General features: G+C 45.8%; 1 protein-coding gene across 5 annotated transcripts in view; it reads right to left on the bottom strand.

Annotated features, from left to right (window-relative positions):
* TSNARE1 (t-SNARE domain containing 1) overlaps positions 1 to 26,470 on the bottom strand; it is a 448,733-nt gene that overhangs the window by 191,007 nt on the left and 231,256 nt on the right. For all 5 annotated transcript variants that reach the window (XM_053395183.1, XM_053395184.1, XM_053395181.1 and 2 more), the window contains 2 exons: positions 22,975 to 23,049; positions 20,551 to 20,607 (listed from right to left, as the gene is read on the bottom strand). In XM_053395183.1, coding sequence (XP_053251158.1) covers positions 20,551 to 20,607; positions 22,975 to 23,049 — 132 coding nt within the window. The remainder of the gene's footprint in view (positions 1 to 20,550; positions 20,608 to 22,974; positions 23,050 to 26,470) is intronic.

Here is a 26,470-nt window from a genome sequence, read left to right as displayed (position 1 = left end):
GGGAGAAACAGACACAGAAAACCTCCTCCCTCCCTCCACCAACCTGCCTCCCACCTCTGCTTGTTAGCTCCACTGAGGAGACCTTGCCTCTACATTTTCATTTGCTTCCTTGCACCATGTCTCTAGTCCCTAGCGTTGACTGCGCTGTGCTCCGAGTCTGCACGAATTCATTAAGCAGCCAGTATTAGATGTGAAGGAGGAGCAAACCCTTTGCAGAGGGAGAGATGGGAATGGGGTTTTGAGAACAGAAGGAGTCCTCCCCTCCCTTTTAATAGCTGCCAGTCTCTCTCTTTCAACAAACACAGGTCAAGCCTCCAGGTTAGCAGAAACCTGGAATGAAATGCTCAGGTCTGCCTCACTTCATGCCACACAGAACGTAATTTGCCTTAGTTGGGTCTGACTTCACTGCAATGAATGCTGAAAACTAATGGGGATATGAATTGTGGTGTTGGGGGATAGGATCCTCTAAAAGCAGGGGGAGTAAATATGATGCGCCCCAGATTTTGCTGAAGGACAGCTCCCATCATCCCTGACCGATCCCATGCTGGTTGATGAGAGCTGCAGTCTAGCAACTCCTGGAGAGCATCATGTTGGCAGCACAGCCAAGACTTTCATACCAAGTGAGTTGCAAGTGTGCTTTGACACTGCCTTGTTGCAGGGGTGGGGAGCGAGGCCCAAATCTGATGCCCCAGCCCCAGCCCACCTGCTGCCTTCCCAAAGCCAGCTAAACTAGGCACAAGAAGGAGAAGGAGGCGCGATGCTCTGGCAGGGTCCTAGAACATGGGTAGGCAAGCTAAGGCCCAGGGGCTGGATCAGGCCCAATCACCTTCTAAATCTGGCCCATGGACGGTCCAGAAATCAGCGTGTTTTTACATGAGTAGAATGTGTCCTTTTATTTAATATGAATCTCTGGGTTATTTGTAGGGCACAGGAATTCGTTCATTTCCCCCCAAAATATAGTCTGGCCCCCACAAGGTCTGAGAGAAAGTGGACTGGCCCCCTGCTGAAAAAGTTTGCTGACCCCCATCCTAGAACCTTTCCACCTCCTTCCCAAAGCTGGAAAAGTGCTAACTAGGCTTCAGGAAGGAGGCGTGAGGGCTCTAGGACCTTGCCAGAGCCTGGTGCCTTGCTTACCTGGCTTTGCCTGGGCATCAAATGTCACAGAGAGCCACCCAAAAACGGACTGCAAGTTGGACTATGGGTTTAGTCTAAGGTGATGCATGAACAGAGCTGTGCTAGTTCTAAATGTGGATTATTGTTCGTTCTACTTTAGGCTAAATTCAGTAGGGAGTTCTCACCACTAGTAGGGATTTGGTTTTCTCTGCTTCGGGGTCCAGAGCTGAAGAGGCAAGGCACATGTTTTGCACACCAAAAGGTCCCAGGTTCAATCCCCGACATCTCCATTTTGAAAGGTGAGCAAAGCAATACCGTGCCTTTTGGGGAAAAGCAAAAGCACCTGACTTGCTAGAAAGAAGCTAACTTTATTTCCCCCTGATGCATTTATTAATGTTTTATCAAAGTTGCTGCAGTTTTCCCTTGCCGGATTCTTATGAAAAGGGTGGCCGATAAATATTTAAATAAAATAAAGACAGTGAAAAATAAATAAATCAATAAAGAAAAATAGCCAAAGGGAATGTGTGCATTGATATGAGTATTCAATGATTGCTTTGTTAGTTTCAAACAGCTGGATAGGCTGCATATCCATTTTTAAACAAGCCAATGGCCCAGAGCTTTCTTGTTCTCTCCTGGCTTCCCATCAAAGTCTCTTTGGAATACTTCCCTGTCTCTCCTCTGTTATCTATGCCTCCCCTCCTTCACAACTTCTTGTTGCTGAAAATAATCTGCTTTCTAAAAGAAAGCAAAATAATCAAATATGTTCACGCTAAAGCATGAAAATTCAGGAGGTGTGCAGCAAAATAGGCATGGATGAACACATTTTTTCCCCTTATTGATGTGGCTCCTTAATTCTGGATGCAGATGGGCTTGTCTTTGTGCATAATTTGCTTTCTCGCACTCTCTTTTTGCTTTGCATATTGCTCAGAGGGTTTCATAACAACAAATAGGCCTACTGGAAGTCAAAGAATTGGCTCCCGTTGGCAATTTCTGGCACTTCACTTTGGACTGATGCTGACTAGCACTTAAGTCAGGTTCACTGAAACTGTTAACTGGAATGAAGGATTTTCGTGCATTGCAAAGCACACATCCGAAGGGTGAATCAGAGGCTAAGAGGAATCAAATGACAGTCTTAGGGTGGAGAGAAGGGTCCTGACTTATCCTCTATTTCATCCCAAGGGAAATGATTCTGCAAACAGTGCCTCGGGGTCTCTTGAGGGTCAGTTTGGCAGTTTAGACAAAATCAACTGGAGAAGCTGCTACAGATATTTTTCCAGAACCCCTTTGGGATTCCTCATTTGTGTCGGGTGTGTGTGTGTTGCTATTCCAGCTACAAATTCATCTCTGCACACTGGGCACTCCTGGAAGATTGGGGGTCCTCAGAAACGGGTTTGCCCAACCAACTTCAGAGAGGGGGACTGTCCTTGTTTGTGTGAACCTCTTTGGCTTAATCTTCTTTTAAATAAGATGCGCTGGGGGCTCCCAACTTGGGCTACATTCCTAATCGTGTCTACTGAGAAACAAGCCCAAATGAAGTCAACGAGGCTTACTCATTTCCCTTTTCACAAGATGTAGCGATAGGTGCCAACTTTGATGGCTTTAAAAGAGGGTCCGACAAATTTGTGGAGGACAAGGTTGTCAGTGGTTACTAACCAAGGAGGCTGGGTTCTTTTTCCTTGCTAGGAACCACAGGAGAGGAGTGTGGCTGTTGCACCCTGGTCCTGTGTTCAGGCTTCCCATGGGCATCTGTTTGGCCACTGTGAGGTTGTTAATGTTGTTGTTTAGTCGTTTAGTCATGTCCGACTCTTCGTGACCCCATGGACCAGAGCACGTCAGGCACTTCTGTCTTCCACTGCCTCCCACAGTTTGGTCAAACTCATGCTGGTAGCTTTGCGAACACTATCCAACCATCTCGTCCTCTGTCGTCCCCTTCTCCTTGTGCCCTCCATCTTTCCCAACATCAGGGTCTTTTCCAGGGAGTCTTCTCTTCTCATGAGGTGGCCAAAGTATTGAAGCCTCAGCTTCAGGATCTGTCCTTCCAGTGAGCACTCAGGGCTGATTTCCTTAAGAATGGAGAGGTTTGATCTTATTGCAGTCCATGGGACTCTCAAGAGTCTCCTCCAGCACCAGACTTCAAAAGCATCAATTCTTCAGCGATCAGCCTTCTTTATGGTCCAGCTTTCACTTCCATACATCACAACTGGGAAAACCATAGCTTTAACTATATGGACCTTTGCCACTGTGAGGACAGGATGCTAGACAAGACATCCCTCTCCAGCTGGGCTCTTCACACATTCTTATTTTAACTGATCAATCACTCAGTCAAATTGCATTTCCATGAATGTGCCAGCCCCCTTGGCCACGGCCCAGCCCGGGGACGCACACAAGTGTGCAGCGACCCACCTCCGGTGGAGCTGTGAGCACTCTAATGCATCAGCAGAGTAACAGCAAGAAGCGAGGCTGTGGAGGCACTGGCATTGTGAACGCTTCCTTTACTTACAAATCAAAACAACAAACATGGCTAGTGTGAGCAGCAGCTTCACACGTCTGCTCTGTCCGAAAAAAATGAACAAAGAGAGAGTACAAAAGCACATAGGAGTGTGGGAACAGAACTAGACATTGTACTTCCATCCTATCACAAACAGTGGATCACGAGATCCAATAGCAATGGAGAATGAAAATGCTAACATCCTCCTCCTTTTCATGACATCATAGACTTTAGCACATTTGCAGCCTATTTCCATACAGACGCAGTTGTTCTTTGTTAACAACCTTTGACAACAAATCAGCAGGTATTTCTTTACCTGGAATGTAGGACACGTTGATGAGTCCTCTCTGGATACAATGCCTTGCATGACATAACTTTATCTGCAAGTATTTGGTTCTTTGCTTAGATCCTTCAGAATTAAGCAAAGCTAAGCATGACTAGTTGTCCTGATAACCCTGTATAGCAATGGAGAATGAAAATACTAACATTCTATACCAAGGTGGTATATGCATTTCCCCCTTTTCTCCTTCAAAACAATCTTGTGAGGGTGGTTAGGCCAGGAGAAGACAGCAACTTGCCCAAGGTGAGCTTCACGATGCCCAAGTGGTGATTTGAACCCTGCTTCCTTAGCTCCAAGTTCAAAACTTGAACCACTACGCCACACCAGACCTCTCGTGGGATGTTCTTCTGGGACACTGCCAGAGTGAATAAGGTTGGTTTTTTTGTTTGTTTTGCTTCCAGGTCAGCAATCGCTTGCCTCCATTGGATGTCAAGGGAGATGTCCAGGAGAGCAGCATGTTAGCAGTTCAGGAAAAGACAGGGAAACACCAGCTAGCTTGGAGATTCTTTATTAAAGAAGCAGAACAGAGAACATACGGAGACCTCTAAAATATGTTCCACCTAGGTGAAGCAGTTGTTCAGACTGTCTTGTACCCCCATTCTCTCTGTGTCAGGCTGCTCCCTCTGTCTAGGGAGAGCCCCAAGGGACCCTCTATGTTTCTTCCTGGCTCTCTGCTCTGTGATATACATCAGATGCCTTGTTCTGGGAGTTTGGGGTGTGGATTGCAAGCTGTCAACAGACAAGCTGCCAGGCTGGCTCTGGGGCAAAGCTGCTGATTCTTGGTTTGTTTGTTTTTTTACTGTGTATTGGGGCACCTACTGTTTCCTCCTCTTCCTCACCCTCCAAGCTCCCAGTTCTCCTGTACTTCCCAGCTCTTCCCCTCCTCTGGGGTGTGTCCTGTTGTCCACCACCAGGACCCAGGATCTAAATCCTCTCCCTCTATGCTTTCCCGGGGGGGGGGGGGTTCTTCGTAAGCCTTCTTCCACAACCCCTCTTCATCCAGCCAGTCCCTGATGGGATGGCTGCTCCAATCAAGGCCATTTTTAGGCAGTGATGGTCATGCTGGCACAGTACAGTTGTGCCTACAGCAAATTCTCCAGCATCTTCCTTAAAAGAGATCCTCGCCTGTGTCTATTTAGAGCTCTGTGCTTCCCTCCCCTTCTCAACTGATGGCTTTATCTACAATGCCAACAGATGGTCCTACGGCAACATGAGTGAAGGAGAATAATAATAAAGCAGAGCAGAAGCATAAACACTCGCCTCCTCCCTCTGCAGCCTGATATTATTATTATTATTTCTTTTAAAAGAGCCTGTTTTATTTAACCAGCAGAAATTTTAATCACAACATGAACATATGTCATGACAGAGTGAAACTTGCAGTCCTCTAGGGAAACATGCAGCCTCTGCACACCCAGAAAATGACCCAAGTGAATAGACCCCCAGATCTTTGGTCAATGGGACCATAAAATAAAATAAAATCACAGAGCAGCTGATTTTTAAATATTTCCCCAGCTGCCTTAATTATATCCTAATAATTCTTGAGGCTCTGTTGTGTTCTACCTGCCAGCAAACTGTTCTGCCTGTCTTAGATGACTGGGAAAAAAACAGAGTATCACTCCAGTATGGTTGTACAGTGGTACCTCGGGTTACAGGCGCTTCAGGTTACAGACGTTTAAGGTTACAGACTCCGCTAACTCAGAAATAGTACCTCGAGTTAAGAACAGAAATCACGCGGTGGCGGCAGCAGGAGGCCCCATTAGCTAAAGTGGTACCTCACGTTAAGAACAGTTTCAGGTAAATAACGGACCTCCAGAACGAATTAAGTTCTTAACCCGAGGTACCACTGTACCTTGGTTCTTGAAGAGAATGTGTTCTGAGAGTCCATACGACTCCCAAAACCGTTCAGAAACAAAGTTGTGGCTTCCGATTAGCTACCAGATTATCCTGCAGCCAAGCGGAAGCTGTGGAAGCCGTGCCAGACGTTTGGCTTCCTAAAATCGTTCGAAAACCGGAGCACCCACTTCCAGGTTTTGATTGTTCGGGGGCCAAGGCGTTCAGGAGCCAAGGTAGGACTGTACCTACAACATGGTACAAAGTGACCCCACTTGGAGGTTTATCGCTGTTTCTTTGAAAGCCAACACACCAAATTGCCATTTCACAGACATGGTGCCCATGATCCTAAGTTTCTTCCACGGGTGAGAAATCTTTCCCCTTGGTGCTGCAACCCACAATGTCCCTTCACTGAGGAAGCCTGCAATTTAGCCTCCCTTGATAAAGTCATGATATCATTGGTTTGAACTTCAGAGAGCAGTAAGTCCCCACTGCAGGGGACATCTGCCTTGGGTCAGAAATGAACATTAAGCATTCTCTGTTTATAAGGTTCGGAAGAAGCTTGGGGAAGATTGCCACTCTGGGTTTTGATCTGCAGGGTTTTGCATCTTCCTAGAAATTAAAATGGGGAGATAGACAATGGGGGCAAGGAGAAATCAACATGGTATGAAGTCACCCCACTTGGAAGTTTATGAGACTCTTTCTTTGAAAGCCAAGACACCAAATCACTATTTCACAGACATGGAGTTGTAGAGGATACCTTGGAGATGATCCAGGGAAATCTCAAAAATACTTCTTCCATCCCAATGGCTCTCATTTCTGAGAACAAAAGCAGCGTTTCAACACCCCAGTTCCCCACTGCTGCAGGATCAGGAACACAGGAACCTGACATATCAAAAGTCAGGCTTTTCAACATCAACTTCGTTGGATTGGTCATGTTGTGCAGATGCCTGGTTATCGTCTTCCAAAGCAACTACTCTATTCCAAACTTAAAAATGGAAGGTGTAATGTTGGTGGTCAACAAAAGAGGTTTAAAGATTCTCTGAAGGCAAATCTTTAAAAATGTAGTATAAACACTGACAAATGGGAAACATTGGCCTGCAAGCACTCCATCCAATTGGCGAACAGCCTTTACCAAAGGTGTCATGGTCTATGAAGAAAGTTGAACTCAGGATGAAAGGGAGAAACATGCTAAGAGCAAGGGACGCTTGGCAAATCCACACTGTGATCAACTCCCGCCCGGAAACCAATGTTCCCACTGTGGAAGGACGTGTGGATCCAGAATTGGCCTCCACAGTCACTTACGGACTCATTGTTAAAACCGTGTTTTACTTGGTTACAAGGGATCACAGAAGAAGAAATTTGGATTTGATATCCCACTTTATCACTACCCGAAGGAGTCTCAAAGTGGCTAACAGTCTCCTTTCTCTTCCTCTCCCACAACAAACACTCTGTGAGGTGAGTGGGGCTGAGAGACTTCAGAGAAGTGTGACTAGCCCAAGGTCACCCAGCAGCTGCATGTGGAGGAGCAGAGACGCGAACCTGGTTCACCAGATTACGAGTCTACCGCTCTTAACGACTACACCACACAGAAGAAGAAGGAGGAGAAGGAGGAGAAGGAGAAGGTCCATCCAATTCGGTATTTTGGATAGCAACTGGCTCTCCAAGGGTTTAGGGAGGAGCTCTTCCCAGTCCTACCCAGAGATTCTGGAGCTTGAACACAAGATCTTTTGGGTGCTGCACTACACACCTTCCCTCATCAGGATGGACCAGATTGATGTGGAAATGTGGAGAGATAGAGACTGGAAGTAATGAGAAACTGGGAGAAAGTCCCCAAAAAGGCAGATTCATGGGGGCCTTGCTTGGACGCCTCCCTACTTAGAAAACTTGGATGTCAAAGAGAGATGGAGAAGCCCAGATACAAACCAAGCTCCTTTCAATCTTCCCCCTCCCCATCCCACCTAATATACACACCTGAGATTTGTCCTCATCAGCAGTTTCCATATCAGGATACATTGTCATGACTATGATGTGTTGCCTTTTATGGGATTTTATATGTAAACTGTTGTACGTTGCCTGGATATCGTATCAAGAGCCTGTGTGGTGTGACAGTTAGAGTGCCAGACTAGGACCTGGAAGATCAGGGTTCAAATCTCCACTCGGCCATCATGAAGATCACTGGGGGGGTAACTTCGGGGGCCAGCCTAACGTACCTCACCGGGTAGTGGTGGGGATTAATTGAGGAGGGGGAAAGAAACTCCATGTATGCCACCTTGAGCTCCTTGGAGGAAAAAAGGGGGGATATAGACACAACAAACAAATAAATAATCGTTAATATGATATAGAAGTGGACAGCCTGTGTTCCCCACACAAAAAGAAAGCAGGGAAGAAAGGAAGAAAGTTTTGGCAAAGTGACCCTTATCGGGTGAGGGACCAACTCCTCTGGGGGGAAAAAATTACCTACACTGTCATGTCCACCTTTCCATCCTCAATTTGTTTAGACAAGCAGGAGCTACAGAGCAACGCTGGGATTCACTTTCTGACTTTGAAAAATGTGCCCGTCCTATAATTCGTATTGATTATTCCGCTTGGAAGTTGTATACTGCAGTATAGTTGTCTGTAATCTAAATGCTCTCTTGGGAAACATTGAAATAAGGGTTTATTTGTTGGCACCAGGGGCTCAGGAGATAATTTGAAATCACAATTGGCTTATATTTCACCGGCACGGGGTTATTAAGCTGACCTTATTTCCACTGATGGGTCTCTGCTATGGAGCTTCAGGGGAGATTGCGCTCCTTGATCATGCCCCCTGGGGGATCTATCCTGATGCCCAGGGCGTCCTAACGCTAAACGCCGGCCTGATCTCAACTCTAAATGTCCCCATCCTCCGCTTTCGGCCATATTGACGGATATCAAGTCACCCAGTGCTGTAAATAAATTACCCATTCTTCATGTCTATTGTCACCTTGAAGGTATTTATAGAGAGTGCAATCACTTCCCTGCAAAAACCCTCCTCCCAAGGCTACATAAATTTAGCATCTTCATTCTAGCGTCTTAGGTCTCCTAGCCCTGGAAATGGTGTTATTTTCGCTCGCCCACTTTGAGCATTTTATATCTTCCCTGAACTAACAACGTAAGAAGATGTTTCAGGATTGGGCCAATGGTCCATCGAGTCCTGGGTGTCTCCACACCCAATACCTCCGACTTCCAATACAAGGTCCAACTTGTGACATCCCTTTGCCAACTTTAAAATCACAGAACCTCAAAACTTTGATAGATTCCCCCTGTCTCTGTTCAACCTTAGGGTGATGACCCGGACATTGGAGTGTCTGATACATTCTACTAATGTGTGGTTAAAGGGTAGTAATGTACACAGTGATTGATTATTTGATGGAGTTGCAGGAATTTATGTATAGGTCGGGAGGGGTTGCCCCTCCAGGAGATATCATGCACATGCAGCCCACTACCAAAATCAGCACAATCACTTTTGTGACTTGTCACCACAAAACACTTCATCACAGTTTCTTCCTATCTATTCAAAGGGCCTTTGCTGCACGATACCAAATGTAACAATTCACTGATCAATGTATCTATGTACTGGTTCACTGGGAAAACTTTAGAAATTCATATAGATATATGAGCTCAGCTATTCAGCAGCCCCTCTGCCTGAGTGATAATTCCTGCCATCCTGATACCTGAGTACCAGACAGGTAGCCATTCCAGAAATAACAAACCCAGATGAAGACAAAAGGGTGTGATTAAATTGGGTGGGAAACAGGGAAATGTAAATATCTCTTTTGTTACACTTGATGGGTGTTTGGTGGAGGGCAAGGGGAACCATGGGGCAGGGTCCAGGGTGCTCAGATTACTGCCACTAGACCTCCCCTTTCATGATGTAAGCATGATGAATTAGTGATGTAGTTTTTTGGGGGGTGTAACAAGGGGATTAGCAGCTAATAAAAGTTTGGGTTCTCTTTTGTTCGGGGCTTCCATCTTGTTTCACCTTGTAGCAGGTGGGAGTCCTGTCGCGACAGTCTTCAATAAAGACCAAGCCTAATGGCTGCTGTTTTGCTCTGGTATTCCTGGCTGGTGTCCTTGTTTATTGTCCAAGGGAGCCCTCAGATTTTCTCTGTTAACAAAGGAGGACTGAGAGCTACATCAGAGACAAGAACTCTTTTATACTCAAGTTAACCAGGGCTGATTGCTTGCATCAGCTTTCTCTATCCCTGGGTGGAGATGTCCTCCTAATAAATATTTTCTTCAAAACTTGCTGGGTGAGTAAAGAGGAAAAATGCCCTTACTACTGCATCCTTTAAAGAAAGAGAGACACACACATTCTCAACTGGATGGTGTCAACAGGGCCAGATATCGGGACCTTCTTGGAGATCAAGCAATGCAAGGATGGAGAACCTGCAGGCACCTTCAGATGTTGCTGGACTCCAACTCCCATCAGCCCCAGCCAGCATGGCCAATGAACAGGGATGATGGGAACTGGAGTTCAGCAACACCTGGAGGACCATGGGTTCTCCACCCTGTGCTAACACTTCCCATTTAGTTAATCCATATATCTGCTTTGCCAAAGACTGGGGTGCAACTTTGGGGCACTTAGAAGCAAAAGCATGGCTGTGATTTTTCTCACAGGTAGGGTTTTCTAAACTGGCATTCATGGTTACTGATGCATCTAACAACTAGGCAATGTTAGGTAAAGATAAAGGGACCCCTTACCATTAGGTCGGGTCGTGGCCAACTCTGGGGTTGCGGCGCTCATCTTGCTTTATTGGCCGAGAGATCCTGCATACAGCTTCCGGGTCATGTGGCCAGCATGACTAAGCCGCTTCTGGCAAACCAGAGCAGTGCACGGAAAGGCCGTTTACCTTCCCGCCGGAGCGGTACCTATTTATCTACTTGCACTTTGACGTGCTTTCGAACTGCTAGGTTGGCAGGAGCATGGACCGAGCCACGGGAGCTCACTCTGTTGTGGGGATTCAAACCGCCGACCTTCTGATCGGCAAGTCCTAGGCTCTGTGGTTTAACCCACAGCGCCACCTGTGTCCCTTAGGCAATGTTAGACAATGGAAAAAGCAAATGAATACAAGGCATGTTTACTCAGAAGTAAGTTCCACCAAGTTAAACAAAGCTTACTCTCAAGTAAGTGTGCATAGGGCTGTGGTCATGACTGTGAATCATTTCACATTTGAAAGCCAGAAGGGAAGCGGGGGTTACAAAAGGAAAATAAATAGAGGTACATCTTTACCTTGTTACAAAACAAGAGGAAGAGGAGGAAGAAATAATCATAATAATATTGCAATCGCAGAGGGTGAATGTCTGTTAAATTACTATCTGCTGATTCCAGTGTGTAATGTTGTATTGTAAATAGATTCTTTGACATTATTTCATTTGGTATAAGTTGTTCACTTTAAAGTCATTAAAAAAAATGCCTTGGATTGGACTGTTGATCACCTGGCGATTGCTTCCGCTTGGCACCTTGGCTGCTAGGCTTGTCTCAATTCATGCAATCTGTTCCAGCTGTTCCTGAAGATGCAATTTAGCATTTTGCTGGCGTTTCCCTCCCTGCCGTTTCATGCTTTTATGATGATTGTTTGACTCATGTTTGACTTGCGTTTAGTGGCCTTGAATGCAATCTACGACAGAACACTGGCATACAAACATGCTAATAAGTGTATATTGCGAAAAAAATATAGACAGAACTAATTTGGCAACCCTATGCAGCAGGCAGAACCCTTATCACCTTTACAACTGCAGAAACCTTACAAAAAAAAATATAGGCTGGCATCCCTTCTTAACTCAAGCCCAGGCATATAGAAAGCAAGTCAAACCAAGTCAAACCACTGGTTCATCTAGTTCAGGCATGGGCAAACTCGGCCCTCCAGATGTTTGGGACTACAACTCCCATGATTCCTAGCTAACAAGACCAGTGGTCAGGGATGATGGGAATTGTAGCCCCAAAATATCTGGAGGGCCGAGTTTGCCCATGCCTGATCTAGTTCAGCATTGTCTACACTAACTAGCAACAGCTCTCCACAGCTCTCCCACCCAGAGATGCTCAGGATTCGACCTGGGACCTTCTGCATGCCAAGCATTGACCCTAAGACCAAGCTACAAGCCTTCTCCCTCCAGAATTGTTTGCACCTGAATGTTTCTCAGGTAAAAAATACCAACAACTTATTTTAAGGCATCCTCACTTCCCCCATTTCCCTCCCCTCTAATCAAACCAAGTTTCATATAGTTGATTGCTACAGAAAACAAGCCTAATAAGAACCCACCAAGGGTAGCCTGCCTGCTATTTCCAATTTGCTTCCCAGCTCCAGGTTTAATATGCTGAAAGACGCTTCAATTTTGAAATCGTCTTTTATTGAAAAACTGTTGATGAGCAAAATGCATAATGCTCTCCTATTACTCCCCATCTCGTGCGCATCCCCTGGGCGCCAGAATCATCTTATCTCCGCTCCCTGGCTGTTCCTCCAGCATATTTACATTGTTAGCCTCGCCAAAAAAGAAAAAGAAAAAAGGTATCATTATGTCAATAAGAGCAATCGAAGCATTAATAGGATGGTTACAGGCAGAAATGCAAGAGATTACTTTGTGCGCTGTATATATATATATAAAAAAGCGAGAGGAAAACATATGTCACAGGAGTCTTCTTAATTGTTCTGTGCTCCTGAATCTTATCTTTGGAAGAGCCCCAAGGCAAGAGGAGGAGGAGAAAGAGAGATTTGGGGAAAAGGAGAATGAGAAGGAAGACAGAAGTAGGAGAAGAGATCATCGTGAACAGGTCCGGATTTAGGTTTGACGAGGCCCTAAGCTACTGAAGGTAATGGGGCCCACTATATGTCCAGCTGTCACCTTGCCAACAAAGGCCTGTATAGTTAAAGCTATGGTTTTCCCAGTTGTGATGTATGGAAGTGAGAGCTGGACGATCAAGAAGGCTGATCGCTGAAGAATGGATGCTTTTGAATTCTGGTGCTGGAGGAGACTCTTGAGAGTCCCATGGACTGCAAGAAGATCAAACCTATACATTCTGAAGGAAATCAGCCCTGAGTGCTCACTGGAAGGACAGATCCTGAAGCTGAGGCTCCAAGACTTTGGCCACCTCATGAGAAGAGAAGACTCCTTGGAAAAGACCCTGATACTGGGAAAGATGGAGGGCACAAGGAGAAGGGGACGACAGGACGAGATGGTTGGACAGTGTTCTAAAAGCTACCAGCATGAGTTTGACGAAACTGCAGGAGGCAGTGGAAGACAGGAGTGCCTGGCGTGCTCTGGTCTATGGGGTCACGAAGAGTTGGACATGTCTAAACGACTAAACAACAACAACATATGTCCAGCTGTCCTTTGTCAACAACAAATTGTCGCTGTTTTTTGTGTTGCGATCTGAACCCGGGATCTTCCGTGTTTTCAAAACAGATCATCTTCTGTTTTAGAGTCCTCCTACCTCAAAATGAAATATGAGCTGCGTCACCCCCTCCATCTAAATAAGGAATCAGCCTGTTTTCTGTTCCTGTTAATGCACACTTACATAACAGGGGATTCCCTCCAAACCACTAAGCTCTGATACTTTGGGGGGCGGGGGAGAGACAGAGAGAGAGAGAGAGGGAGGGAGGAGAGACCTTTAAAGAGGAGAGGGGGAAATGAGGTGGGGGCAACCAGGAGAGAATGTGATTCCCTGCTTGTAGTGGATATTTTCCCTTCTGCACATTTCTCTTGGCTACAGTTAATTGGAATTCAAATGATGTCCAGGGAGCTCTCGAGAGGTTGGGGAACTTTACCTCTGGCGAGATTCCGTTTTAACAAGTTAAACGGTGATTAAAGGGGAATCTGTGCAAACTTAGATCTTTCTCCGGTGGGTTTATGCCAGGGGCGGGGTGCTCTGGGAGTTGGAGAGATAGAAATGAAGGCAAGGGAAATGAGCAGCAGGAGGAAATGGTAATGAAGCATTAAAAAGAACAAGGCAGGAGAAGGCAGTGGCGGGGGGACGACTCTAGGCACCCCCAAATATGCGGGGTGACTTACAGTTCTTGAGTCCTGAATGTGGGAGGTCGGTGTCTAGTCTACAAAGGTGGGATGATGATGATGATGATGATGATGATGATAGTAGTAGTAGTAGTAGTAGTAGTAGTATTTATACCTCACTCAGGGCGGCTTCCAACAGAACATTAAAAACAAAATAAAACTTCAAACTTCCCTAAACAGGGCTGCCTTCAGAGGTCTTCTGAAAGTCGGATGGTTGTTTATTTCCTTGACATCTGATGGGATGGACTTGGCTCTGCATGGCCACAGGCCTGACCATCTCTTTTCAGACCATGAATATATGGTTCGGAAATGCACAGGGAGCCAACAGACTTTCTGATGTTGCTGAACTGCAGCTCCTTCCCATCACTCTCCAACCAGCATGGCCAAAGACCAGGGATAATGGGAACTGTAGTCCAAACACACACATACACACACACACACACACACACGGCTTCCCCCACTCTCCTTCCTCAGAGGTTTCGAGGAAGAGGTTGGGTAACCATCTACCGGGATCCTTTAGCTGTGATCCTTGCATTTCTCGGGGTTGCGCTAGATGACCCTTCCATCTCTACGATTGCATCTGGCTGTGTCCATGCCCTTTCTCTGAGGCCGCTATGTTCCCTTCTGCGGCCTAAGGGGTCACCTTAGCTGTGAGAAGCCAAGTTACAGGGAACCAGGCAGAGGGCCTTCTCGGTAGTGGCGCCTGCCCTGTGGAACGCCCTCCCACCAGATGTCAAAGAGACTTTTACCAGACTTTTAGAAGACATCTGAAGGCAGCCCTGTTTAGGGAAGCTTTTAATGTTTGACAGACTATTGTACAGTGGTACCTCAGGTTAAGAATTTAATTAGTTCCGGAGGTCTGTTCTTAATCTGAAACTGTTCTTAACGTGAAGCACCACTTTAGCTAATGGGGCCTCCCCGCTGCCGCCGTGCCACCACTGTGCAATTTCTGTTCTCATCCTGAAGCAAAGTTCTTAACCCGAGGTACTATTTCTGGGTTAGCCGGGTCTGTAACCTGAAGTGTCTGTAACCTGAGGTACCACTGTATTTTAATATTCTGTTGGAAGCTGCCCAGAGTGGCTGGAGAAACCCAGCCAGATGGGCGGGGTATAAATAATAAAATTATTATTATTATTAATTATTATTATTATTATTATTATTATTATTATTATTATTATTATTACCACCTTACCACCTCCTTTCAGATTTTTTTTTCTGGGGTGGAAGAAGCAAGTGGAAGAGACAGGAGGGGAAGCAGGCCTGGCAGCGCTCACCTTTAATCATGTTACAAATGCCATCGCCAAAGAAGGTTTAGGAGAATGCAATTTCCCTCCCCTTCCATAATCCATCTCTGTGGGTATTAAAATAATGCTGCATTTCACATCGAAATGAGATGACAGGCCGGATGAGGCTTCCCATTTATTTCTCTGGTAACCGTGTGACCTCTTTTGGCAGGGGGAAAGCCTTGATTTAAAGCCGTCGCAGAGGCAGCTTTGGTTGAGAGATGGGGAAGAGGAGAGTTCACGTGGATTGAGGAGACAATCGCAGTCACTCAGTCACCACCTCTCCCTTCGCCACCCCTCCAGCAAATCCACAATTGCTCTGTGTGAAGACAGCACACCACACATTGCGATCATCGTTTGCAGGACAAACACAGCAGTGTCAGCTTAGCCCTAACCGATGGCACCTGATTCCTCCCTGGTCTGGCACCCAGTCTCTAAAATCATCTGCCCTTGGCATTTTCTGCTATTGCCCCTGCACCATGGAACACTCTTAAGAAGGTAAGATGAACCTGCTGGATCAAGCCAGTGGTCCATCTAGTCCAGCATCCTGTTCTGACCAGATATCTGCCCTTGGGAAACCCATAAACAGGATTTGAGCACAAGAGCGCTCTCCCCTCTTGCGGCTTCCAGCAACTGCTATTCAGAAGCGTCGCTGCCTCCAATTGTGGAGGAAGAATAGCCATCGATAGCCGTCTACTCCACGAATCTGTCTCGTCCTCTTTAAATCCATCTACATTGGTGACCATTGCTGCCTCCTGTGGGAGGGAGTGTTACGATATTCCGTTCCACCTTAACAGATGTGTGGAATTGTTGTATGTCACATGTCTGTTTGCATTCCAGCACAGCTTGCTGGGAACTTCTGTTGTGTGTATAGCTTTTGCTTATGCTGCTTGCTTTGACACAAAGGGGAGAAGACATGTTTTTCCCTTTGTCCTGATGATGAATAAAATGCCTGTAAATCCGCTTTACACAACCTCTATCTGCCCTTCTGTTGCAAAGAGTTTACCACATTTTTTGCTCTATAGGACACAAGACGCACCTAATTTTTAGAGAGGGAAATCAAGGAAAAAATTAGCCTGTCCGCTTCTCCCAGAGCTTCTTGGGGCTGAAGCCTGGGTCCCCCCCCCCAGCCCCAAAGAGCAAAGAAGCCAAGACAGCCAGCGGGATCCATCCTGCTGGCTGTCTTGGCTTCTGCCATAGCTGCGCAACCTCTCCAGCCGAGAGCTAAACCTCTCCAGGGCGGCTAAAGAAGCGTGGCTAAAGAAGCCAAGGCAGCGAGCGCAATCCATCCCAGTCGCTGCCTTGGCTTCCTCTTTAGCCTTGCACAGCCTCTCCCGGCTGTAGAGGCTGAGCATAGCTATGGCAATTCTCCCACTTCCCGCAAAAGCCCACGGGAGCCGCGCACCCTTTAAGGAGCGTGTGGCTCCTGTGGGCTTTTCTATGAGGAGGGAGAAGGGACTGACTGGCCGCGTCAGTCCCTTCTCCCTCCTGGGCAAAAGCCCACAAGAGCCGTGTGGGGGCTTTTCCTGCCTGCATTCCCCCCCCCTGCATTCACCCCATAGGACGCACAGACTTTCCCCCTTAGTTTTTAAGAGGGAAAAAGTGCGACCTATGGAGCGAAAAATACGGTACTCTGCTGGTTTGCGGGCTCAGCGTCTGAAGGTTTCTGAAGCTCGAGTCGCAGTTATATGCTCCAAGGACTAGAGACAGCCTGGCAACCAGCAGGTGGGCTGGAGCCAGCCGGGGGCCTGCCAGTTGCCCCCGTTTCCTTGGACACATCCCAACAGGGAGTTCCGCAGTTTAAACTATGCACTGCGTGAAGAAGGACTTTCTTTCACCTGTACAGATTCATTCAACATTTAGCTTTACCGGATGTCAACAAGATATGCTGCTAGGATTGTGGAGTTGGTGGGTATCCCAAGATTCATCTAGTCCAGGCACATGCAACTCCCAATAAACTGTGATCTACTCCCAGTATTAGGGATGCGGGTGGCGCTGTGGGTAAAAGCCTCAGTGCCTAGGGCTTGCCGATCGAAAGGTCGGCGGTTCGAATCCCCGCGGCAGGGTGCGCTCCCGTCGTTTGGTCCAAGCGCCTGCCAACCTAGCAGTTCGAAAGCACCTCCGGGTGCAAGTAGATAAATAGGGACCGCTTACTGGCGGGAAGGTAAACGGCGTTTCCGTGTGCTGCGCTGGCTCGCCAGATGCAGCTTGTCACGCTGGCCACGTGACCCGGAAGTGTCTCCGGACAGCGCTGGCCCCCGGCCTCTTAAGTGAGATGGGCGCACAACCCCAGAGTCTGTCAAGACTGGCCTGTATGGGCAGGGGTACCTTTACCTTTACCTTTACTCCCAGTATTAAAAATAAAATAATCCTGGCACTGATCTACCCATTGTCATTGCCAAGAGTTTTTGAGCATTTTTGGGGGAGGGTTGCCAAGAGTTGTTGAGTTTCCCCCTCTATATTTATTTCATCCAGCAATCGACCTGAAACACACCGGCAATCGACCCGTTGGACATGCCTGATCTAGTCTAATCCACCAGCCATGCAGCAATCACAGCTAAATAATTCCCGACAGACGACCACCCAAACATTACCTTCAGAAAGTTCTTCCTCTTATATAGCCATAATCTTCTTTCCTATAACTTGAATCCATTAGTTTGCTTCATTTCCCATGTGTCAGCCCTTTAGATATTTGAAGATGGCTATCCTATCTCCTTTCAGTCTCCTCTTCCCATGCTTTGAGCCTCCCAGGAAGATGAAAGACTTGGGTTGCAAAGAGTCACACTGTTTGCCACTCTGTCTATTTACACTTCAAGACTTAGGTCAGTTTCACCGCAGACGGCAAACTGTTCAACATATGTCATCAGTCCATCTCTCGAGCGATATCAATTGGTCCTTTTCAGTCCAGGGACCAGCTGGGACCTATTAGGACACAAACGAACCCAACTCCCCCCCCCCCCATTGTGTGAAAAAGCAATACATTTCATGAACACCGGCGGAGAGACATTCAGGCTCACAGTCTCCAAGGAACGGCAAGCTGTCTCCCACCTCAGAATAAATGTGGACTCTTGCATTTGTTATACAGGATGTTAACTTTACTGCTTCAATAGATGCACAATGCACCAAAATTACTGGTGCTGTGGGAAGCTGTGTTTTGCAAAGTCCCTGGCTGTTGTACATGAGAGAAAATAAAATCAACAGTAATGGTGCATTAACGGCAGCTTTCAAAGCCTTCAGTTCCCTTGCTTTATTTTGCTTTGCAGAGGAAGGAAGAGGGAAAATATATATATAAAAGGGAAATCAAGAATGGATAATGGATGCAGATGGGCAGGCATGGAAAAGCATAAAGGCACAGAGACAGAATCCTTTTTTAAAAGTCTCAACAGAAAAGAACCCACTTGTATTTATTTATTTTCTTTCAACTGGAATGCCACAAGCAGGATCCAAGCACAAGAGGGCTCTCCCCTTCTGTGATTTCCAGCAACGGGCAGTCAGAAGCACTGCTACCTTTAACAGGGGCAACAGAGGATGTATGGATCTACATTGGCTCCCGGTACGTTTCCAAGCACAATTCAAAGAGTTGGTGCTGACCTTTAAAGCCCTAAATGGCCTCGGTCCTGTATACCTGAAGGAGCGTCTCCACCCCCATCGTTCTGCCATGAGGTCCAGCGCTGAGGGCCTTCTGGCAGTTCCCTTGCTGCAAGAAGCCAAGTTACAGGGAACCAGGCAGAGGGCCTTCTTGGTAGTGGCACCCGCCCTGTGGAACGCCCTCCCACCAGATGTAAAAGAGAACAACTACCACCAGATTTTTAGAAGACATCTGAAGCAGCCCTCTTTAGGGAAGCTTTTAATGTTTAACAGACTACTGTATTTTAATGCTTTGTTCGAAGTCACCCAGAGTGGCTGGGGAAACCCAGCCAGATGGGCGAGGTATAAATAATAAATTCTATTCTATTCTATTCTATTCTATTCTATTCTATTCTATTCTATTCTATTATTCTATTCTATGGGTCTGTTTTTGGGCTACAATTCCTATCCAATCCAGAACACGCTGTATCTACTTCATGTTGCAGGAGGTTATGTCATTCAACCATGCTCTGCCCAAACAGTCTCACCCTATATTATGTTAACTATAAGTACTAAATTTATCATCTCCTGCTTAGACTATTGCAACACACTCTATGTGGGGCTATCTTCAAAGGTGACTCAGAAACTACAACTAATACAAAATGTGGCAGTGAGACTGGTGACTGGGAGCGGCCGCCGGGACCACATAACACCGGTTCTGAGAGATCTGCATTGGCTCCCCGTACGTTTCCGAGCACAATTCAAAGTGTTGGTGCTGAACTTTAAAGCCCTAAATGGCCTTGGCCCAGTATACCTGAAGGAGGATCTCCATCGTTCAACCTGGACACTGAGGTCCAGCGCCGAGGGCCCTCTGGCGGTTCCCTCACTGTGAGAAGCCAAGTTATAGGGAACCAGGCAGAGGGCCTTCTCAGTGGTGGCACCTGCCCTTTGGAATGCCCTCCCTTCAGATGTCAAGGAAATAAAGAACTATACAACTTTTAGAAGACAGCTGAAGGCAGCCCTGTATAGGGTAGTTTTTAATGTTTGATGCTTTCTTATGCTTTTATATTTGTTGGAAGTAGTAGTAGTAGTAGTAGTAGTAATAGCAGCTTTTTGCATCCATGTCTAATATTGTCCCTTTCCAAAATTGATTGCTGTGTGTGTTTTCTTTTTGTAAATCTACCAAAGAATAACATAAAATAAAACTGGTATTTTCTCAGGGTGGTGGAGGGTGTGTTTGCTGTGCCCTATTGGTGCATTGGTGATAGCACTCCCCCTTCTTCTGATAGGAATTCCTTTTATGGGGGACACCAAAAATGGGGGGGGGGGTCAAGGAGGATCAGTTGTGGGGTGGGTGTGTGAGAAATGTCCCTATATTCATCTGAGAAATGTTGGTGAGTATGAGCCTTACACTGCCTGAGTTAAAGCTGCCTAAAGTGGTATCATTGCCACATCTTATTGAAGTTTGCAGCTTTTTCTATGTAGTGCAAATTATAAAGACTTTATAGTTATAACTATAGAGACCTAGGGGCTTAGCTTCACCCACAGAGCTCACCCAGAATGACTGAAAATGCCACGCAAGAGCCCTAAACCATCTTCTCCAAGCTGGTGGGCTCCAACAATTTGGCCTTCACCCCAGCCTCTTCTGGAGGAGGACCTAGGAGGACGATCTACCAGGTTCTATGGTTCAAATAATCACCCCCCCCACTTTCATTAGTTTGCGGGTCAAGATGATACAGAGAGGGATAAAAAAATCTGGAAGTCCTTGCAATGCGGGAGAAGGGAGGGATTCCAACGAGATGTTTTGCACCTTGCTAAACATTTGGTGTGTGATACCAAGAAGAAAATTAGAGGTTAGCATATCGGCTCAAAATGCATTGAACAAATACTGTGCTTACCTGCTTCCTACTACTCTGTCCCTTGGGAAGCAGAGCTTTTGACTTCTCGGCGATTTTCTGGAAATACAATAACAGAATTAGTGGTCAGAACTGAATTGCATTAGAAACTTGTGTGTGTGTGTACGCCCCCCCCCGCGCACAAACACACACACACACACACACAGGGAGAGAGGAATATTGGGGGATGAGCTAACCCTATAATTTAGGAAAGGGGGGAGTGCTTTGAAAGGGTAGGCCTTTTGAGAAATCAGAAGTAATTTTAACTTCAAGGGCGACAGGGTTATCAAAAGCAAAGCATGCATTTAAAAAGTGACAGCCCCAAGTGTGGTGAAATAGCAATTTGCCACTCAACAACAGCTCCCTGACACAACCAGGCCACTCAGGGAGGGGGAATATGCAATGGATAATTTTGGCACATTGTAATTTATTAAAAATAAATATATAGGTGGAAAACCGCCTGTGTAGGTTCTGATGGAACATGCATGGCTGAATGAGAGGAACGGAAATTGCAGAATGTATTCAATGACACCAACGACTGGTGTCATTGAATGCATTCTCTCCAGATACGCCAATCCAGATTTATGATCAGGAAGGGAATAAAACAGCTCAAGCCTCAACAGGTGAGAACCACTGACCTTGAGCCAGCCATCATCTCAGCCTAGCCTACCTCACTGAGATGTTGTAATGATAAAAGAGGAAGGGGGGGAATCATGTACACCACCTTGAGCTCATTGGAGGAAAAGTGTGATAATTGGGTAAACAATCATGGCTGTGTCCAATGGTGTACACTTAGGGTTCAACTCATGCAATGGGGTGTCCCCTTCTTCTCTCCCTGAACTCCAAGAACTGCTCTGGAGTGTTCCTCAACCCTCTGGAGGATATTTTGTGGGGGAAAGGAAGAGGAGAGGAGGGAGAGGATCTCTGCTGACTTCTGTGCAAGCAGAATGGCACTCTTGGACCTAACCCTAAACGAATAAGGAGAATTCTGGCAAGAATTGGAATAGGAACTATACAGGTTCGTGCAGAATGGAAAGTGACCACACTGTCTTGAGGTGGATCCATAGGTAGTTGCCAGAGATGAGTTAGGTGGTGGAAATGAAGAGCTAAGAAAGGGGACCAAAGTTGGGAGATGTACAAAAGATCCTCATTGCCAGAGTGCTGCTCACGATTATGCAGGCTCCAGAAATGGATATTTCACCAGCTTCGCTCCCTCCGGCCATCTTGTTTTGCCACTCTGCTTCATTCAGCTAAACGCCAGCTTGGCTTGGCAAGTTGACTATGTGCTGAAACCTACCCAGGACCTCCTCTCCAGCAGCCCATGCAATGGCGTGAATCCACGGTTTAGTGTGACGTGAAGCAGGCCAGATAATCAGTGCAGCTCTCTACCTACCTATGCAAAGGCTTAGCCTTGGAGTTTGCCTTTCAGTCTCAGCAACTTGCTTCCAAGTTGGGAGGTTCTTTTAGGCTAAGTTCCTGGCTTAGGAAGATTTGAAATCCCTGGCCATTTCTTTGCACTGCGAATCCCCGTGACGGGGTGAGCTCCCGTTGCTCGGTCCCTGCTCCTGCCAACCTAGCAGTTCGAAAGCACGTCAAAGTGCAAGTAGATAAATAGGTACCGCTCTGGCGGGAAGGTAAACGGTGTTTCCATGCGCTGCTCTGATTCGCCAGAAGCAGCTTAGTCAGGCTGGCCACATGACGCAGAAGCTGTACGCCGGCTCCCTCGGCCAATAAAGCGAGATGAGCACAGCAACCCCAGAGTCGGCCACGACTGGACCTAATGGCCAGGGGTCCCTTTACCTTTACCTTTTTACCTCCCTCTGAACTGTCGGCCTCCAATATGCTACCTCGGAAGCCTCCTCTTGGCTACTCTTAGACCACTCTGCTTGTTTCTGTCGGAACTCCGCTCAGCCAAGCCGATAGGGCCTCATCTTCCTCCGAGCTGAGCCTTTGAAATTGCCTCCAACGTGTTTAATGACCTGAGCCTTTGATAAGGCCTCAAGCACATTCTATCCAGCAGGGTTCCCAGCGCAGGGAAGAGACGAGAGGTTTGGCTACATTGTAAAGAGTTTTATTTCTAAACTACGCAGAACAGAAAAGACATCCTCTCTCTATGACAGCAGAGAGCCACTGAACAAAGGAACAAAGGAAACAGGAAACCACTAATGTCACATCCTGTCTCCCCTCCCGTGAGACTTCCAAGAATCTGGACTGTCTCTGGAATGTGTGGAGTCCTGTGACTCCACGCAGCTGCACAGTGATAAGAACAGAAACTAACAGTTTCTAGTCCCGACTTTTCTGCACATTTCCTTCTTCTTAACCCTCCAAGTAAAGTTATCATCTTGTGATCACTCAGAAACCTTCTAGAAAGGAACTCCTACCCATTCCAACACAGCTTTCCCCCCCTAGATACAGGCTCATAATCACCTTTTGCACCGTTCCATATCGCTGAATGGCATCAGAGAGCTGGTTCTTCAGCCGGTCCAACTGAAGTCGTTCTTGCTACACAAGATAAACAAGAAGATCAACAAGCATCATTAGCAGATAGCAGGACATTGCTTTTCTGCCACTAATTAACCAGAGATAGTAAATTCTTAAGGCCCCTTGACCTCCAAACTTATTACATAAGCACTGGGTTGATATTAGGCTAAAGCTGCAACATGGCACAGAATTCACCACATCCAATATTTATCTATTATTATTATTATTATTATTATTATTATTATTATTATTATTATATCCCACCCATCTGACTGAGTTGCCCCAGCCACTCTGGGCGGCTTCCAACACACATAAAATTAATAATAAAACATCAACGTTAATAATAATAATCCTATATAAAAAGTCACAACAACTTTAAAATAAACAACTTATACCAAATAAAGCAATATGCAATAATGCATTAGAATCCAATAGTAAACACTAAAATTAAACATCGGCAATTAGACAGTTTACACTTATTTCAATAAAGAATCACTCATCTATAATCAATAAAAATAGCAGCGAATCACAATACATAAAATACCATAAATCATACAAAACAATGTAAAAGGATTAAGTTAAGAAACAAAGACACACAGCTTATAAAATTATTTTTTAAAAAACAAAAAAAACCCTATCCCAGTCTGTTTCTTGCAACGCAGGAATCATTTTGCCCAAACTTGGGGCTCAAAACCATTAACAGTCTCATACTCTACTAACTGAGCTATCCTTTGCACTAGGAGTGGTATAATAATAATAATAATAATAATAACAACAACAACAACAACAACAACAACAATGATGATAATGATGATGATGTAATGTGAAATTGCTTTCAGATTCTTCCTGGGAAGTGATTTATAAACAAAACCAATCATATATTTTTTTATTATTATTGGCAAGTGTATTTTAAACTGACTTTAAATTGAGCCATGATTGAGAGGCATCATATAGGCCTGTCTGGGCCAAGTGTGTGTATGTGTGTGTGAAGAAGTGATGCTATTGTGCAACTGGACCACATTATTTTGTTCCTTTTCCAGCTCCTGAGCAAACGCACACACAAGGGAATTCCGTTCTGTGCAGCTTGAAGAAACTCTACCATGGAGCATCTGGAAAGCACAATTGCCTGAATGGCGCTCGCAGAGAGATTGTGTCAAATCGTTGTCGAAGCTGTTTCTGAATGCATTTAGAGGACGCCGCTCCTGAAGACAGATGGGGAAGAAACACTGATTTCATTTACATTGCACCGGTGCTGAATAGGGCAGGCAACCTTGGCAAGTAAAGCATGATCACCGTTGAAGAAACGGATCAGACACATATTCTCTGCCATGAGGCATCAGAAGATGAATGCATTTGTGCTACGCAAGGTAAACAAGCCATTTGCAGTATGGCTGTAAGCAAGACAAATAAGAAGCCTTGATTCCGAGGTGGCCGGGAGTGACATGCTTGTCTAGAGAGCCAGTGTGGGATAGTGGTTAGATAGAGTGTCAGATTAGGACCTGGGAGGCCAGGGTTCAAATTCTGACTTGGACATCTTGACCAGTCACTCACTTTCAACCTAACCTACCCCAGAGGGTCTCCTTGAGTTTCCTTGAGTCTCCTTGTGTTTCATGTTGTTTTTGTTGTTGTTGTTGATGATGATGTTGTTGTTCTTGCCTTTCTTGGCCACATCCAGCTGTTTCTTCTTATGTTCTTGTAACTGCTAGCTCATTTGCCTTCTACTATATGGTTTCCCCCCAGCAAAGTGGGAATTAAAACTACAGTGGTACCTCAGGTTACATACGCTACAGGTTACAGACTCCGCTATCCCAGAAATATTACCTCGGGTTAAGAACTTTGCTTCAAGATTAGAACAGAAATCGTGCTCCGGTGGTACAGCAGCAGCAGGATGCCCCATTAGCTAAAGTGGTGCTTCAGGTTAAGAACAGTTTCAGGTTAAGTACGGACCTCCGGAACGGATTAAGTACTTAACCCGAGGTACCACTGTAGATACATATGCAAAATTTGCTGAAAATATACCATTAATTACAATGAAAACAGCTTAAAGAATTGCCATTCAAAGTTTCATATATTTTTTTACTTAGCCAATGTATTATAAAAATGCTTTTGTTTTGTTTTTCGAAAATTGCTATTTATTCGGCTGCTGCGGGGAGATCGATATCTGACAGTGCAAGAAAAGAAACCAAACAAAGCGGAAACAAAATGATCTATTGATTCAGCAGGCTGACAATGCTGATGATGGTTTCTATTATCTGTAATTTAGAGATGCATTTCCTACCATGATTTGTAACTATTATCCAGTCTTGGATAGCAACCCAGGAAATCTCATCACAGGACTTGTCAAACACAAAGAGCCATGTTAGAACTCATCAACCACAGGGCCAGAGCTAGTTTGCATGCTCTAATTCTCTGGAATTAATCTAATTTGCAAAAACATTTCCCACAACAACACTGTTCTGGTGCACTCATAACGTTCTCAGTCTCCAGATTATGGATTATTAACCAGTCTCTGCTTCGACTGTGCTCTCTCTTCCATCATGTTGCTTGAGACGCAATTAAAACACAATTATTCTGATGTATTTATCAACATCTGCACCAGCTATGCTTCAGCCTAACCAGAACCTCTTTAAAACTAAGCATGGGCAGGTCTATTTCTGGAGCAATCCTGGCTCACATGTTTGTTTTTTTACCCATATTGACATGCAATTCTGTTTCTGAGTTTCGTTTTATTTTTAAGTCTCAAAATATGTTTATTCACCCAAGTGCATATCTTGGGGTTTCAACAACATTAATTAAATCTCCATTTTGGTACATCCAAACTGTGGGAGCTATGTTGCTACATTTGGAGATGTGTGAAATCCGATGGAGAGCTTATTCTGATCGCCAAATGTCGCACGGCAGTTCTTAGCGGTTTAAACTAACTTCCTAGAACAAACACAAATCAGAATAGAACTATCTATGGCGGCTTTCCAAATCCCAGTCTCCCTGCCATCCCAGCAAAACAGGCCACCTATACAACTACTAATATTGTGTCGTATAGCACAGCATCAAAATAACACTTCTTATTTGCCAAATGTGGATAGATATGGGACAGGGATTTTCAGCTCCGACAAATGTGAAAGATCAAAAAGGAGAAAGGCTTCTTTAGGTTAATGTACCATGGTCATGGGACGCAGGTGGCACTGTGGCTTAAACTACAGAGCCTAGGACTTGCTGATCAGAAGGTCGGCGGTTTGAATCCCCACGACGGGGTGAGTTCCCGTTGCTCGGTCCCTGCTCCTGCCAACCTAGCAGTTTGAAAGCACGTCAAAGTGCAAGTAGATAAATAGGTACCGCTCCGGCGGGAAGGTAAACGGCATTTCCGTGCGCTGCTCTGGTTCGCCAGAAGCGGCTTAGTCATGCTGGCCACATGACCCGGAATCTGTACGCCGGCTCCCTCGGC

Source organism: Podarcis raffonei, chromosome 7 (genome assembly GCF_027172205.1).
Source record: "Podarcis raffonei isolate rPodRaf1 chromosome 7, rPodRaf1.pri, whole genome shotgun sequence".
NCBI lineage: Eukaryota > Metazoa > Chordata > Lepidosauria > Squamata > Lacertidae > Podarcis > Podarcis raffonei.
This window is presented reverse-complemented; position numbering and strand designations above follow the sequence as displayed.